The sequence below is a fragment of the Pezoporus occidentalis genome, unplaced genomic scaffold (genome assembly GCF_034315485.1).
Source record: "Pezoporus occidentalis ecotype Australia unplaced genomic scaffold, CSIRO_AGI_Poc_V1 ctg8, whole genome shotgun sequence".
Lineage (NCBI taxonomy): Eukaryota > Metazoa > Chordata > Aves > Psittaciformes > Psittacidae > Pezoporus > Pezoporus occidentalis.
In genome coordinates, this window is record NW_026916158.1 from 5,399,056 (window position 1) to 5,414,590 (window position 15,535).

General features: G+C 40.3%; 1 protein-coding gene and 1 long non-coding RNA gene across 5 annotated transcripts in view; one reads left to right on the plus strand and one right to left on the minus strand.

Moving 5' to 3' along the window:
- RSRC1 (arginine and serine rich coiled-coil 1) overlaps positions 1-10,609 on the plus strand; it is a 169,314-nt gene extending 158,705 nt beyond the window's left edge. For all 4 annotated transcript variants that reach the window (XM_062603456.1, XM_062603460.1, XM_062603458.1 and 1 more), the window contains 3 exons: positions 6,514-6,620; positions 7,547-7,693; positions 8,501-10,609. In XM_062603456.1, the coding sequence (XP_062459440.1) occupies positions 6,514-6,620; positions 7,547-7,693; positions 8,501-8,593 (347 nt within the window). In that variant the 3' untranslated portion in view covers positions 8,594-10,609. The remainder of the gene's footprint in view (positions 1-6,513; positions 6,621-7,546; positions 7,694-8,500) is intronic.
- LOC134155848 (uncharacterized) lies at positions 9,732-11,987 on the minus strand. Its single transcript, XR_009961747.1, has 3 exons — positions 11,668-11,987; positions 10,345-10,412; positions 9,732-9,833 (listed from the first exon to the last, which is right to left on the minus strand). It is a non-coding gene; the product is annotated as an uncharacterized LOC134155848 (long non-coding RNA).
- Positions 11,988-15,535: the final 3,548 nt, after the last annotated feature.

The following is a 15,535-nucleotide window of genomic DNA, read 5'->3' on the forward strand; positions in this document are numbered from 1 at the left end:
TGAGCATTGAATTACATATCTTGCTTTTGTGTGCTGAGAAAAAAGAGCGGCGAGGCTCTGATATTAGCCACAGTGACAAATGCGGTGTGCCCTGCACCGGCTGCGCCGCCTCTCCCGGCGGGTGCTGCTGTGCGGCTCTGGGTGTGTGGTGGGGCAGCCGGCTCGCTGGCCCCGAGCTGGCCCGCTCCTCTCCCACCCGGGGGTTCTTTTGCTCCCCCTATTAATGGAAGGAAAACCTCTGGCAATTTTAAACATGTTAGGGCTGTTTGCTAATGCTTTGTTAGCCAAGTTTGATTTCTTCTGAGAATATGTTCAAAAATACCCCAAAAGGACTCAAAATGTGAGCGAATGTAGGAACTAGCATGTGTCTGAAAAGTGCAACAGTGAGGGTAACCTGCATGCAGTTTAAATGTGTGGCTAGAGCAGGAATCCCAGTGTTCCTAAGTTGCTTAAATTAAATGTTCTTAAATCCAGAACTCAACTGCTAAAGTTTCCCGTCATATTTTCTGCTCAATTTTATATCACATATTTCCATTCTTTTTAAAGAAAAACCTATTAGTATCCAGACTTGTTTTAAAATACTGTGAAAGCTAGGTTATAATTTATTAAAATAGAAAATTGTAAGTACTCTAATACTTTCTTTAATAAGTACTGCGTTATATATTTTATACTATATTATGTACTACATACCAAATTGAATGTCTATTTAGTACATTAAATATATATTTTACTGCATTAAAATATATAAAGTGTCGTATAGAATATTATGTGATATATAATACGATAATACATGATGTATGAAAATACCATATTGCAAGTACTGTAGTACTGTTAGAGTGCTAGAGTACTTACAAGTTGCTATTTAAATGCATTATAATTGTACTACCAGAGTACTTACAATTAAGTTTGAAGAATACAAATCAATACTAAAAACTTTCTCTGGCCACAGGTGCTCTATTTGGGGTATGTTTTATTGTTTCTGTGACTTCGCCTGGAAAAAGTTAGTTCTCCGGAAACCTCAAGAGCTGGGAAATAGTGTGGCCAAGTGTTGAAACAGCGCTTTGACACCGCGGAGGGGATCTGGAAACGTTAGCGGCGTCAAGCAGCGTGTATCCCGAGTTAGGATTGTTAGAGGGAAGAGGTAGTTTTGAAGCTAATCCCCACTTCCCCTCCGGCTGCCGCGCTGCAGGCGGCCCAGCGGGGGTGGATGCAGGGATGGATGCTGTGCCCGCAGCACCTCCGGGGCTCACCATCGCGGTTTTCCCACCGCCCCAGACAAAGGCGGGCTGCGGCCGGCGTTGTGCGTGGCGGTGCCTCCCTCTAACGGCTGCGAGCCTGCCCGTGGGAAGCCGCGGTGAGGCCAGCATCGCCCGCGCTCCGCCGCCTCAGAGGGCTTCCCCCGGCTCCAGCGGGCCGGAGGAGAAGGGATCGGGGTCGGGGGGGAGCTCATGGCGTTAACACAGGAGTGTGCGAGCGCTGTTCGTGCCTTGGCGCGTTTGTTGTGCTGGGCTGGCGGGTGCCGGAGGTCTCGCACCGAGGGGCGGTGGGGAAGGCACCAGTCGGGTCTTCCTCGTAGCTTTGGCGGCCACCCCAGGCGTCCCTGGACCTCGGCGCTCGGACATGGGGAAAGGTGTCAGGGCTTGAGGTCACGCTCTGCAAATACCAGGGTGTGCGCCAGTGGCAGGGGGGAAGCCCCCGTTAGCATCACTGATTGTGTCCTGCGCAGAGAAAAGATCTGAGGGGCGGGGAGGAAATGGCTGAAAATCAGAGCCCCAGGTTTCGTACAGTCTCGAAGTGACACAAATGAAGTGAATCCCACCACTCCTGCTGGACTTTCCCTCCGCTTCCTGGTGCTTTCATTTTGTTCAGTAGCAATATTCCCATGCACTGCGCTGTGGCAGACAGTATGTCTCAGCACCGTGTAGTTTTTCTGTCTCTTCCGCTGCAGCTTGTCCAGATTAAAACTTATTTTTTCTTTGAACATGTCCGTTTGCACAGCTAAAATAAAAACAGGAAGCAATTAAAAAGCACTGGGCGTGTGAAAAGCAACGGTTCTCTCGAGCCAACACACAGTTCCCTAATGCATTTGTGACTACCCATACAGTTGTATATATAAAATTGTATAAAACTTACACAGTATCACCTAAGCTAACCCTAAATAAAATGGGATGAAGGGGAAACTCTTTTCCTCTTTAGCTGATTTGTTTAGCCTGCTGTCTATTTGTGGTTTCTTCTTTTAATCCTCAACTCATAAACAAAAAAGCAGTACAATTGCAACTTTTTTTTCTGTATTTTAAAGCATATTACTTAAAATGCATTATATTTTAAATGGGTCATTTAAATTAACCAGCTATATCACTTTAAATATAATTGGTAAAATATAAAGAATTATTTATTCCGAGGAATATTTTAGGTTAATTATGTCATAGCTTTGATTCTTAAGTTAGACCCACTTGAAAGAAAACTCTTTAGTTAAAGGCACAGGTTCATTTCTGTGGTCAGGATTATAGAATTAGCAATTCATCCAGTAAGCATCACAAATTTACACCTAAAGATTAGACAAGAAATATTTCACATATGTTTTTACTTAGTGGGGCATTCACAAGATATTATCAGTCATTTAATGCTTCTGTTTCAATGCTTGTTAAATTCTTGGCATGCTTCATCAACAGTCTTGTCTTTAGAAATAAGCAGAGAGAAATGGAAATATTTTACACAGAGCTTGCAGGCAACTTACTTTTCCTTTCCTCTGATTCTCAAGTGTTCCTGATTATTGTGCATGTGAAATTTTTGGGCGGCATCTAAAGGCTTAACTCACATTTTATTCCTAAAGTGACATTTCAAGTTACTGCTAATAGACTGATTCAATACGAAAATAGGAGCTATAAAAGATGAGTGTGTATATTTATGTAGACATGGGAAGATGTAAATAGATGTAAATATAGATCAGAAGTGTAAAATATTGAATCACCTCTGAAGGACGGCTTTCCCAGGTAAATCCTCTGTGGCTGGGGTAAATGGGGCAAAAATCCTTGGCTTCCTATAAAATCAGATGTTCCCTAGTAGCATCCCTTTTACAATAAGGGGTATAAACAACAATGGAGGAGTGCAGCAGGCGTTGAGGGCTGGCCTGGGCACAAGCTGCACCCCACAGCACCCCATGGCACCCTGCAGGGAGGCTGGTATGGCCACAGCCAAGTGTCAGCGAAAGAGCTGGTGACAGGTCTGGTAATTGTAAGCGCTGCTGGAATTGCGTTTTCATAAAAAATGGCCTCAACAAGCCCTAGTTTTAGGGCTAAACAAGATTTAGTTTATATTTGTCACCATAATACAGTAAAAAGACTTGCTGTGCAATGAGTTAGTATTGATTTTTGTTTTGGTCTGTAGCCTCTTAGCTTTCTGACTCCATTATTTTTGATTTTACTATGAAATACATATCCTTTCTACTGACATCTGACAAACAACATATGGAAGTCATTTTATCTACCAATAATGTGTTTGTCAGAAAAATCAGACACTAATGGGTTGTGCTTCCTTCAGTCCATTTTCCCCAAGTTAATGTCACTGATGTAATTCTCAACATTTAGCGATTTTTGCCCCTTAATAATTCGTCATTCCCGCAGGTTTGTGTAAGATTCATTTAAGATACTACAACAGGCTGCGAGCTGAGGGGAGGTTTAGTGAAATAAGAGTTGATTTTAAATCTACATTCACCTGCCTTTCTTTGATACCTGGATTTAACACTGTGACTACCAGGTACACCTTACCATTCCTTTATTTATCCTCAGGCCCAAGAGCTTGATGGATTACAATTTCCTCTCCCTAGCAGGGCATTAGCATATTTGTTCTCATACTTCCCATGGGATCCTTTTTAAAAGCGAAGACTTCAGCAGCGAGGCAGCATAACTTTTAAACACAAGCTTAACTGCAAGAAAGTGATTTTTTTTTTTTTTTTTTCTTCTAAATTCCAAAAAATCAGACCTCAGGTGTTACTTATGCACTTTACTATAGCACAGCTCTTGCCCTAAGCCTCACGAACACTGAGGCTTCCACTAAACCTTTCCAGGGGCTCGTGGCTGGGCATTCAAGGAGACTTAATCAGATCCATAAAGACCAAACAATATTCCCAAATAATTTTTAAGGCATTGAGGCAGCTTCTTGTTTGCTACTTGAAAGTTCCAACTCTTCTTATATTTTGTCTGCCTTACCCATTTTACAAATGCATGCTGCTCACAGCACAAACCATCCACTCCTCCCTGCTTCTGCACCTCAGCCATCTTGGACTGGCCCCAGTATACTACATATAAAGCAAATGGTTTTCATAAGTAAGTAAGATGGAGATAAGGTGGTTAAAATTGTGAACAAAAGCCTGCAGTTAGCAGAATGAATTCAGGATTTGTTTGTCACTGCAGCTAGGTATAGAAGTAGGTAGGGAAGATGAACGGAGCACTGAATCTGAAGAAGCAGAAAATGAAACAAACAGTAAAGCAGATACTTTGTGCCGGGTGTACTGTAATGCACCACCCAGGACTGAGGATAAAGCAGGTTTGCAGTACAACCTGTTGGTAAAAAATGAAGTTGTTAATTTAGCAAGCACAGGTCCGTTCCAGGAATATTTCTGAGCTGCTGTTAGTTTATTTGCTCGTTTGAAGCTCCACTTACTTGTCATTACTAGACTGAAATGAGTTTCAGTGGTTAGTCATTGCAAAAGGATGGAAGTTACATATATTTTTTCTTGTGCAAAATGGAAAGCATTTTGCAGTGCATGTGTATATCTAGATGAACTTGGATTTAGAATTTTGTATACAGGAAAAGAATTTGGTACTTCTGAGTTTCTGAATAATTCTGCAACCTCTTTTGGTCTGCAAGCACTTTTCCTGAGTTTAAATATACTTCGGTTTCTTTAGAAAAAGAAATGTAATCTTTTATACATACATATGTATGTGCTACCAATGTATAATTACAGTTGCTCGTTTATTTAAATTTGTGGTTTGTATATTGTTTAAGGTATTTTTATGTGCTCATGAACTATCTGATCACCTGCAAAAATAGCACTGTTTCATCCTCTCTTTTTTGGCACTCTCCTTTTCACTTTGTCGCTTAAGACTGATTCTGTGACTCAAACTCATGTCCTCGGTATCCTGTCAGTGCAGGACAGACACGGCTGCACTTTCAAACTATACAAAAAGCCAATCTGAATTTATGCTGTAGTGTTAGCAGGCAGCTGGCCTCTGGACTTTGGCTGGGGCAGGTACACCCGCTCTGACATCAAGGCCAGTAGTACAGAACCTTTTGAAACCGAATTTGAGCTAGAAGACAGTTTGTACCAGACCAGCCTATGCATGATGTTGTTGCTGCATTTCAAGTCTGGCATCAAGTTTCAGGGATGATGTGGTGTTTTCTTGGGCTGTGGCACAAGTTCAAGCTTTCACCTTGCAAGGGAGCTAATTCAATCACTCAGCTTTTGGTGAAAGGAGCAACACCAGACTGCACAACAGGTGCAGGAGAGAGCGAAGACAGACCATCCCTTTGGCAGCTTAGGTCAACGTAGCTGTGACACAAAACTTCACTGTCACCCATCACTAGTGTGATTTTTAAAAAGAAGTGCATCTTGCATTTATGAATACTCTGAGCTTCCTGCCAGTCTAGTCTGGCACCAGTCTAGATCTTCTAAACCAGAAGATCACCTGTTTGAGCCGTGAAAGAACTAGTAAAACCTATCTGACAGCACCCCAGTTATGTGTTTAACGTAGCTCATACCAAGGTTGGCAGGAGCTGCTCTTCTTTGCCATAAAGTCACTGGGAGCAGCATTTGCTTTGACAAAATAAAGTCTCAGCCTGGGATTCAAAAATATCTTGTGGAATCTACATGTACCGTAAGGCCTCACAGTACAATTCAGAAGCAATTTTGCTCATTTGGTTAAACAGCTGCAATTCGGTCACCAGAGAATTGTATGAGCACACAATATTTAGTGTTTATGTTAGGAATATTTTATTACCAGATTTTAAGATTATTTTTTTTTTGTGTGAAATTCATCTAATGATGGAACTCTTAATGCCAAACTAATCACTTAGCTTGTCATGAGGAGGACACAGGTGGTGGCACATATCTCAGGACATCCACAGCTGGAGCAAAGTTCACCTCCATACAAGCAGAAGTAGTTTTACTGCTCCATATGGATTGAACTCTGAGTTGTCTGCACTGTTCCTGAATCCTCATGTTCTCCGGGAAATACCCATGTCATAAACCTAGCAGTTATTCTGCAAGGACATCTCTAGCAAGTTCTTAAATTGGCATCTTGAATGATACCGTGCGTTGAACAAGAATGGCCAACTTACTGTTGCTTTTACTAAAGGAGTTTTTCTTCGTAACAGGTTTTAGGCTGCATTATAAGTTGAGATTTTTTATTTCTGTTACGTACTGTTGTAAAATATATTCAAGGCACTGCTTAGACATGGCATTTATCATAGGCTTACACTAATGTATACTGACATTACACCTGCTCTTTGTAGACCAAGCCACCCTGGTAGAGCAAGTGAAACGAGCAAAAGAAATTGAAGCTATTGAAAGTGACTCCTTTGTTCCACAGACATTCAGATCAAGTAAAGAAGTCAAAAAGGTAAGTTTTCAATATCCTTTCTTGGTGCACAATCCTTTCAAAGTCACGTGGAAGCTGCGCTATTAAAGTTTCCATTGATGAAAGAGCGTCAATGTTGACAATCTTAAATCCCACCAACAACTCTTCAATGTTCTTGGTGTGGTGTTCAAAGAGCAAATTTTAATGTGTAAGAATTTCAGGGAAATTGGCTGTTTTGACAGTATACTTACATATGGTGAGCAACTCCATTTTTTAAAAGTTCTTTTAAAATAATATAAATCCATGAAGATTTTTTTTTTCTCATAGGAAAAGTAGAATTAAAATCCAAAAGTAATCAGACATTTACACTGTGATTAAAGGTAGAGGTCTGTATTTTTTTTATTCTGCTTAACTGAAGCCAGACTGTAAGATCAGATTTACTCCCTGATCCAAACTGGCATTGGTTTCAGTCAGCTGTCCAAAAACTTAACAGGGGACATCCAGTTTCCAGAATTTTACCTGCCTTTTGGCTGTCAGATCTTCTAGGGAACTTGGACGCTTTTGGTTTTGGAAGTATGCAGGCAAAAGTTTTGTTCAGGTTTTCCATCTGAATTTTTGAGTTACCACTGTTTGTTTCCCCAAGAACTTGCATTTTCTTGCCTTTTCAAAGTCTCCAAGAAGTTCCTGCAGCCTCTTCAGAAGTGATCCAAAACGCCAAAGCTAAGGTTCTGCAAGCTCTCTCATTGCCCAAGGCAATGAGTTTGGGTTTGTTTTTTTTCAGTTCATGTGCTTAGTTTGAACTTTAGTCCATGCCCAGTGTGTCCCACTGACCATGCTGAGAACTATTTGCATGAAGATCCTTTCGTGGGCATTCATTGCAATAAGAGGAAAGCTGAGCACTCAATTACAATTCTGCCACCTTTGGGAGTTTGAAGATAAAATACTCAGATGTGTTTCTTTCTTTTTAGTCAACAGAACCTACCGAACTACAGTATGAACCTGTAACTATCGGAGTGGGAGCTGTTGATACATCTGCCCCTGAAAAAGAACGACCATCTGCCAATATTCCTACTGCCATCAAATATCAAGATGATAATTCTTTAGCACATCCAAATGTAAGTGTGCCAATATTTACTTCGTCTTTAGAACAAGACAGCCCACTGAAAAAGAGCATATAACTTCATATATCTAACAACCATTTTGCTTTGCTGCTCATCAAATAACCTGTGGTCTGAAGACCGTTAGCTAATGGGCCGTTTATTGGCTTAAACAGGATCACACTCCTTGCACCATCTGACAGAGAATAATTACAAAAGAAGTTCACTAGTGATACAGTTTTAGAACTACAAACAAATTTTATAACAAAGTAGCACAGTAATTGAATGCAGGGGAAATTAAGATACTGTTCATATAAAAATCCCTGTTCAATAAAAAATTTCTGTAGTTGGAAACCTGGTGAAAGACCCAGAACTTGTCGACCTTGCCAGATTGTAAAGCTTTAAATACATGACAAACTTAAGATCATTTTAAATCATTAAGGCTAAACTTATCCTTTGTAATTGGAAATAGGAGTATTTACAGTAGAGTTTTTTTTAAGTATTAGCAAGTTATAAATGACTTGCAGTAAATAAACTAATCCGAGTTCTGTATAGTGAACATGGCTAACAACGGTTAAGACCTGTACAATATGGCAAACTTGCTGTTTCAGGAGAAGACTGAAATTGGAATGTCTTGGCTTTCTGATTCTTAAAAGTCACTACCTTTATGAATGTATTTCTATCACCTTTGTATTTTAACACCCCTGTGCAGCTGGGTGCCTTTGGGCACCAAAATAGTCTGCACATGTTTCAACATAGTATAGCAAATAAAGAAAAAGTTACTGAGTTGTTCCTGCTTTTCTTCCTCTCCCCCTTGTCTGTCAGCTGTTTATCGAGAAGGCAGAAGCAGAAGAGAAGTGGTTTCAGAGGCTGATTGCTCTCCGGCAAGAACGGCTGATGGGCAGTCCAGTGGCCTGAGCAAACCACTGCGACCATCACATACCAGCTCTCCATGAACATTAAGAAATCCTACCATGAAATTGTTTTATTTTTCTCTTTTGAGTAGATTTTAATAGTCAGTATGAGTTGTACAGAAAATAAAGATTTCATCTGAAGGCACAAGAATGTTCTATCCTCCGTTTTTCTCCCAGACTCATTGATAGGTGACTTGTATTGCAGAGTTACCCACTGTAGATAAGCAGGCTGTCAGAGCAGGGTAGTTTTCTCTTTTTGTACTGAATTCCTCTGGGGTGCAAAAAACTTGGCATCCCAAGAAGATGTAATGTTATAGCTTCCAATCAAAAATATATATATAATCATGCAGCAGTTTAAAGAAAAATGCAAAAATAAGACTGGCAAAGTTCAGACTGACTAGTGCACCAACAGTAGGGGTGCGAGCGGTATCACCCTGGGCCATTGCATCTGCTGCAGCGGGAGAAGGATTCAGGGCAAATGATTTCACTGTTATCTCTTCTTCCTTCCACTGTGCATTGCAGTATCCTGAACATCTGTAGACAATCTCCTTGCTGAGGGGCTCTTCTAAATTGATGGGTTGATCCAGCTGCTCCAGCGTTAGCGTAGTTCCTCACTTGTGGTGGGCTTGAGGGGAAAGAAATGTTTCCTTGAACATCTACCCACTACTCTTACCATCTGGGGAAAAAAAAAGTTACTCTTTAAAACAAAATAACAAAGTTTTCAACAGGTTTCAAGAAATATTTTTTTCTGAGTAATTTTAAGCACATTAAATTGTTTGATAATCTACAAGAGCCTCTATAAGAGGCTTTCTGTGAACTCTTAATGGGAAATAATAGAAAGATTATTGTGTGTAGTGGTACAGACTTTTGTTGACCAGACTAGTGGCATACCTATTTCTGTACAGTGACTGTTTTCAGTCTATGAAGCTTCCCTTTGTCTGAGTGCGACTTTAAAATACTGAATTATTAGTCTTATTTGAATCTATCAGATTTAGCCCAACTACACTTACAAAAACAAATCTGTCCTTCATTCCACTAAAGGCCAGAGATCAACCAAAGAAAATACAGTAGTATTTCTTCTGAGGTATCTAGCAAAGCTGTGAGAAAACTATTACATCAGTAGAAGACTAACCTGGACATAACTCTGGACATACCTCACTGGAAATGACCTGCATCAGCTTTCCCATGTGAGTGAAGAAATTCGTAAACCTTTTTTATGGTGTTATTTTTCCTTGTTCTCAAATCTGTGGTGAGAAAAAAAATAAAAAAGGAAGGATGATTCCGGGAATGTTCTTTGGTATCTTTATTTCTTTAAATCACTGATATAAAAGGAAAATGTATTGAATTTGCATTCTGACATGTTTTTACTTTCTCTTTCTGAAATGTGTTAGTTTGACTTGGTCCTGCATTAAAATGGCTGTTTCAATACTGCCCTTTCTTTAACAAAAAGTGGGAAAAAAATTGTTTCCCTTGTTTCATTTCAGCATTTTCAAATGGTAAATATTTGTCATTGTTCTGTTTTCTAATCTCCTTCTGTGTTTCTTTCATAGTAAATAAAAACTGTTTGATCTCCATGCAAGGTACAAGTGTAAATTACTCTTTTTTCATGCATTATATTGGATAATTTTGGTATTTTTATTGTATGCAAAATTATTCCTTTTATGTAATTCACAACACTACAGGATATTAAAAAATTCTGAAAGCTGGTCTGTTATACGTAAGTAAGACTTAGTGGTAATAATAGGGTGTACCTACTATTGCTCATAAATCAACATCTACATTTGTCTAGCAGATCCATGCTGGAGGAGAACTGTGAACAATACCTGGAAAGAAAATGGAAATAGCATTTAAGTAATCTGAACTGAACAGAAGTATGTACTGAAACATGCCAAGCAGACTTTGAAACAGAGCAAATCATTCTAAAGTTGATTTTTATAGTTCCAGTTGCAGATTAGTTATTAGAAGAACTGATAAATAATTACTCAGAACTCTGTGGTTTTCATTAAATATGTAGCTTGTTTATTGGCCCAGTGTCTCTGTTCATTTAAGAAGAGGCATTTTTTTTCTGCTGAGGACCTATATTCTGTCGCCCTATCTGTGTTCCTACTTTGAACATTTCCTGTGCATACTTGAAGTTCATGAAGTCACTGGTGTTGGGAGATGAAGGAATTGTGGTTTTATCTAGATAATGTCTGTTACAAATCAGAAAATGTACTGTCCTTGTTACAGTCCACAAGTTCATGCAATACAGATCTCTAAAGATGCCTAAAGCAAGTCAGCGATGCTCAAGTGTGTGTCCTGGAAGTGAGAGGTCACATGGAGCTGACTCACGACCTCAGCAATACTACATGTTGTGTCTTGCAAGTAAGCTTTAATTTTACTGTGGATGTCTCACTGGGTATGGCTAGGCTGAATACTCAAAACACTGATCATGGAGATGCAGGTGGCCCTTTGCCAGATTCACTTGCAGGGAGGCTCAGCGCTTTCCGAAGCTGAGCCCTCTCTAAGGGGCGCCAGAGCAGTGTTCTACCTTTCTGAGAACCTGTCATTGCCGATTCCACAGCTTAAACTTTCAGCAAAAATCAACACTCTTCCCCTGCGTTTGCTCCTGTGGAGTAAAAGGAAGGTTGCATAAGGCCAGGCGCAGGGTTGTAAGTATAAATCTTCAGACTGCAGCACTTTTGATTCAGGTTGTATAAACTATTTTGCTTTTACTTGAATAGCATCCTGTGATAAATTATTCATTTTCCTGTCAAAGGTAGGAAGATATTTGAGTGTCAGAAATGAAATATGGAAGAAGGCAGCAATATCAGAAATAATCTTCACTCTGTAACCACCTATGCACAACTATGGAGAATTTTGACAAACATTGCTTAAAATTATTTTACAAGACTTGGACACATTTATAAATTGATTGAATCCAAATACGTGTGCACCCCACCATTCCATGTGTGGGGCCTTTGTGTATGAGGAAAAACTAGCACGTGTTACCTAGTCAGTCAGGTACAAATTTAATTAACTGTGTCATAGCATGGACATGAAACTCGTGTCAATGTGTACAAATTAATCGCCACTAACGTGGAAAAATGCACTGCTGACTCACAAGCCATGCTTTTCCTGATCGAAAAAAGAGTGACACCTTTCCACTTAGTTTCTTTGCTTCTAAGGTCTTCTGATGTTCTCACATTTAGCATTTAGGACTCTTGCCTATGGAACTTTATTTGTTTGGTTTTCCACTTTGCTCTGTGCTCCTGGTGAAAGGGAATGGATTCCTGATTAAGAAGGGGAAAGAAACAGCTGTTTGTTAGTTATCCAACTAAAACATGGGACCTGTAGCTGTGTTTTGCAGGTTGTAGAGACAGCAGTGGCATGATTTTGTCATTCAAGACTCATGATGGGGTGTCTCTAATACAATCAGCTCTAACACAAAGTTCCTCCTAATGCCAAACTACCTTAAATCTGACTCGGATGAATGGTGTGTAGGAGTGAAAAGATAATGCTGTAACTTGAGCCATTCAGACTTCTGGTAGTCAGCAAAGACCTCTACCCCTAGAAATTACATTAGCAAACTCATTTCACTTAGCCTGCTGCACAGCCACCGTCAATTAAAATCAAACCAGGCTGATTTTGATTTGATAACTTTCAGGTAAAATGTTCACTAGCCCTTTCTGATTTCTTATCTAGCATCTCCACAACTATTTTTTGTTATGATAATTGCTTGAAAAGGAGGTGTATTTAGTTTTTATTATTATTATTACAATATTTTAGAAAGATTATTGCTACTGAATTAATGATATGTAAGTAAACGCTGTCAGCCAGGAGATCAAATTTTGCTACTTCTGCTTCAGTCGCTCTGATATGAGCAGGACTGGATGATCCTGAAGGCCATTCTTCCATCAGTAACCCAAAACCAACCTTCTCAATGATTACAATTTTCCATTTGTCAAATTACGAGAAGGAAGTTATTTTTAGTGGAGATCCTTGAACTTCAGAAACCTGTTTCAGGAGAGATCAGCTTGAACCTATGACTTAATCCACATATGACACAGGGCTGTGGTGGCTTTTCAGCTTGCAGCAGTAATAAAAGCAATGTGAGGATTATTATTACTCCAGAATTTAAAATATTCACCATTTGTGATGTTGACTTGCCATAGCATTGCCTAATTTATTTTCTGCTGGCTGTTCCCTCCCCTCCTTGTGTTCCTCCTTTGCTAAAACATAGGAAAAAAGAGCAGCAGTGGCTGGGCCAGATTGTATGACGCTGGGGAGCAGACTTAAGACACTGAGTCACTCTGGAATTGCCACTCCGGGGTGAGATGTGACACGATACATCTACTCTTTCTAGAAGGAAGCAGGAGCCGAAGCTCAGCCCAGGCAGTGGAGGAGGGAGCTCAGTGCGAACACCAGCCCTGAGCTATGCTTTGCTCCAGGCTGGGCTCCCTGCTCAAGGTGAGAGCCTTGTGAGCTGGAAATGGTGGTCATGCCATGATTTAAACCCAGGTGAAAATCAAAATCACATCTTGGCTCCTTCAGAAATGGAATATAGACTGAGGCTGCATGGTTGTAAGGATAGTAATAAGAAGCCTTTCAGCCCTTGGGCACCAGTTCTGAACACACTATAATGTAAAGGCTATGGTTTGAAAGGTGGCGTCTCTGCTGAGCTGTCACAGTAAAAATCTGATTCCCACTAGATGTCTCTGCTGTTCCAGAGCAGTTGTCGCTCCGCACCTTGGTGCTGCCTAGAAAGGCCATAGAGATGAGAAGCGTGTAAACCAAATGTACCTTTTTACTTCCTAAACAGAGCTGGAGTCAGGATAACCAGACAGAGCAGTTTGCCTCATAGTTTTCTGGTGCCTTACATTCTACATCTTTCCAAATAAAAAAAATACAGCCCCAAAAGGTAATCTCCAAATATTTACTACATGGCACAGTCCCTGGGGGAGTTTATAGGAAGGAAAAGTGGATCCTTCCCCTCCCTTGTCAGCAAAATTGGCTGCCCAATGTCAGCTGCCCCTCACTCACCAGCACAGCAGCTTCTGGAGCAGAGGGGAGAAGGGGAATGGGGGCGGGGGTGGGCACGGGCACCTTCCTCTGGACACTGCAGATCTCCACATCTCTGGAGGCAGTGGCTGGATTTCCACGTCACAGTTCTGAAAGGAAGGCATAAACAAATCTTGCTAATTACTATTACTGGAAAGTAAATGCAGCTAACATTTGCAAAAATGTCAAATTGCATTTTTTGTTACCTTTTCAGTGGATTTTAGAGTATTTCTTTTATAAATTATTGCTGTCTTATTTCAGTCTTCATACAAGTTGCAGAGCTGGGTGACTATGAGAATTGAGTATATATTTAAATAAAATATTAATGTGAATGTTATTACACATCTACCTCTAGTTGCTTGCAGTAAAACGATGCTTTTATCTGACATTTACAAACAATTTATAACAAACCGCCTTTGCAAAAGACTCTGCACGGGGCTGACATTACAGATGGAATGTAATCAGCTTTGTAGCAACACTGTCAAAAGGCCACCTCCACTAAAAATACGCTTAAGCCCCTGGAAATTGCGCTGCATCTTTAAGCCTATCTGTAAAAAGCTTAACGGTAAGAAGTATGGATACCTCATTTATGCCAATACATTTTAAATTTAAATAGTAACTGCTGATCCTTACAGAGCTGACTGGGGCCTGAGCACTGATTGTCTGAGTCCTCTCAAATTACCTTCAACCTTGTTCCTGACATTGCTGGGCAGTGCATGGAAATACACAGCTTGGAGCTGATCAGAGCTCCTGAGTGCTGTTACCCTTTTTTTCCCAAAATAATTCAGGAAAAGGACCTATTTTTAATATACTGTGCTCATTCTCAATAGTTGAGTAAACAGAGCTGAACATTTTCCTACACTCTTTGAAGTCTTGCAAAAATGTCATTTAAAAGTAATTGTGTAATAAAAGCTGGGCATTTTTTTCCTTAGGTGAACAGCGAAAACTCTTCTTGACAATTAAAACTGACAATTAATTCTTGCCTCACCTGTGAAACTCATCATATTCCGAGCTGTATAACTTGATGTTGTGATAACTTGTGCTTTTAATATACTTGGTTTGTACAGGACTAATTGAAATGGCTGCTCAACTATCAAGATTCATTTTTAGTTTTACAGACAAACAGCCTAAGGCAGGCAAGACCTTTTGAATTAGTGCAACTGCTTGGAAAAACACACTACTGTCCAAACTGTGGTCACAGATTTTAAACAGTGGAGAACTTTGGCTTCACCTGGTGCAAACCACCTGCAGAAGGAAAAGTGTGCTTTTTGGTTTCCTATGGAAATTGTCTCTTGCAGGCACAGGGTAAATCAAGCAGCAATTGCTACCTAGCTGACTTACAGCCTGGGGGTGTGTTGCGTTTTCTCTTATATTACAGCTTGAGGCCGTGGCCAAATTCTGGGCTCAATTTTGGCAATCTTCACCATTAACCTGATAAAGACTTTGCCCCAGGAACACATTTGCTGCATTTACTCCCAGTGCCAGCAATTTGTTTCCATCTTTCCCTGGTTGTGAGAGAAATGCCCCCACCACAGAGCTCGGCAGAACAGGGTCTCCTCTCTTGGTGCACAGGTTTGAGGAGAAGCCAGTCATCTCCCACACGTCTTGCTGTTAGCCTAATGCACTGCCAAAAGAAGCACCAAAGCCAAGTGGCTTTGCCCCAGTCATCAGAAAAATCATAAATGCCATGATGCTGAGATTAGAGTATGTGTTTTTTTTTTCTCTTCCAGTGCCAAAAGAGAAGTTGCCAGATTTAAGAAATAAACAAGTCATTCACAGAAGACTGATGAAGTTCAGTGTCTTCCACGTGTATTTTGGGGGGTTTTGGCCATTGAGAATGGCAAAATGAGATAGCTGCAAATTACTGAAGTAACTCAAGAACAAAACTCCCTCTGCTTCCTAATAC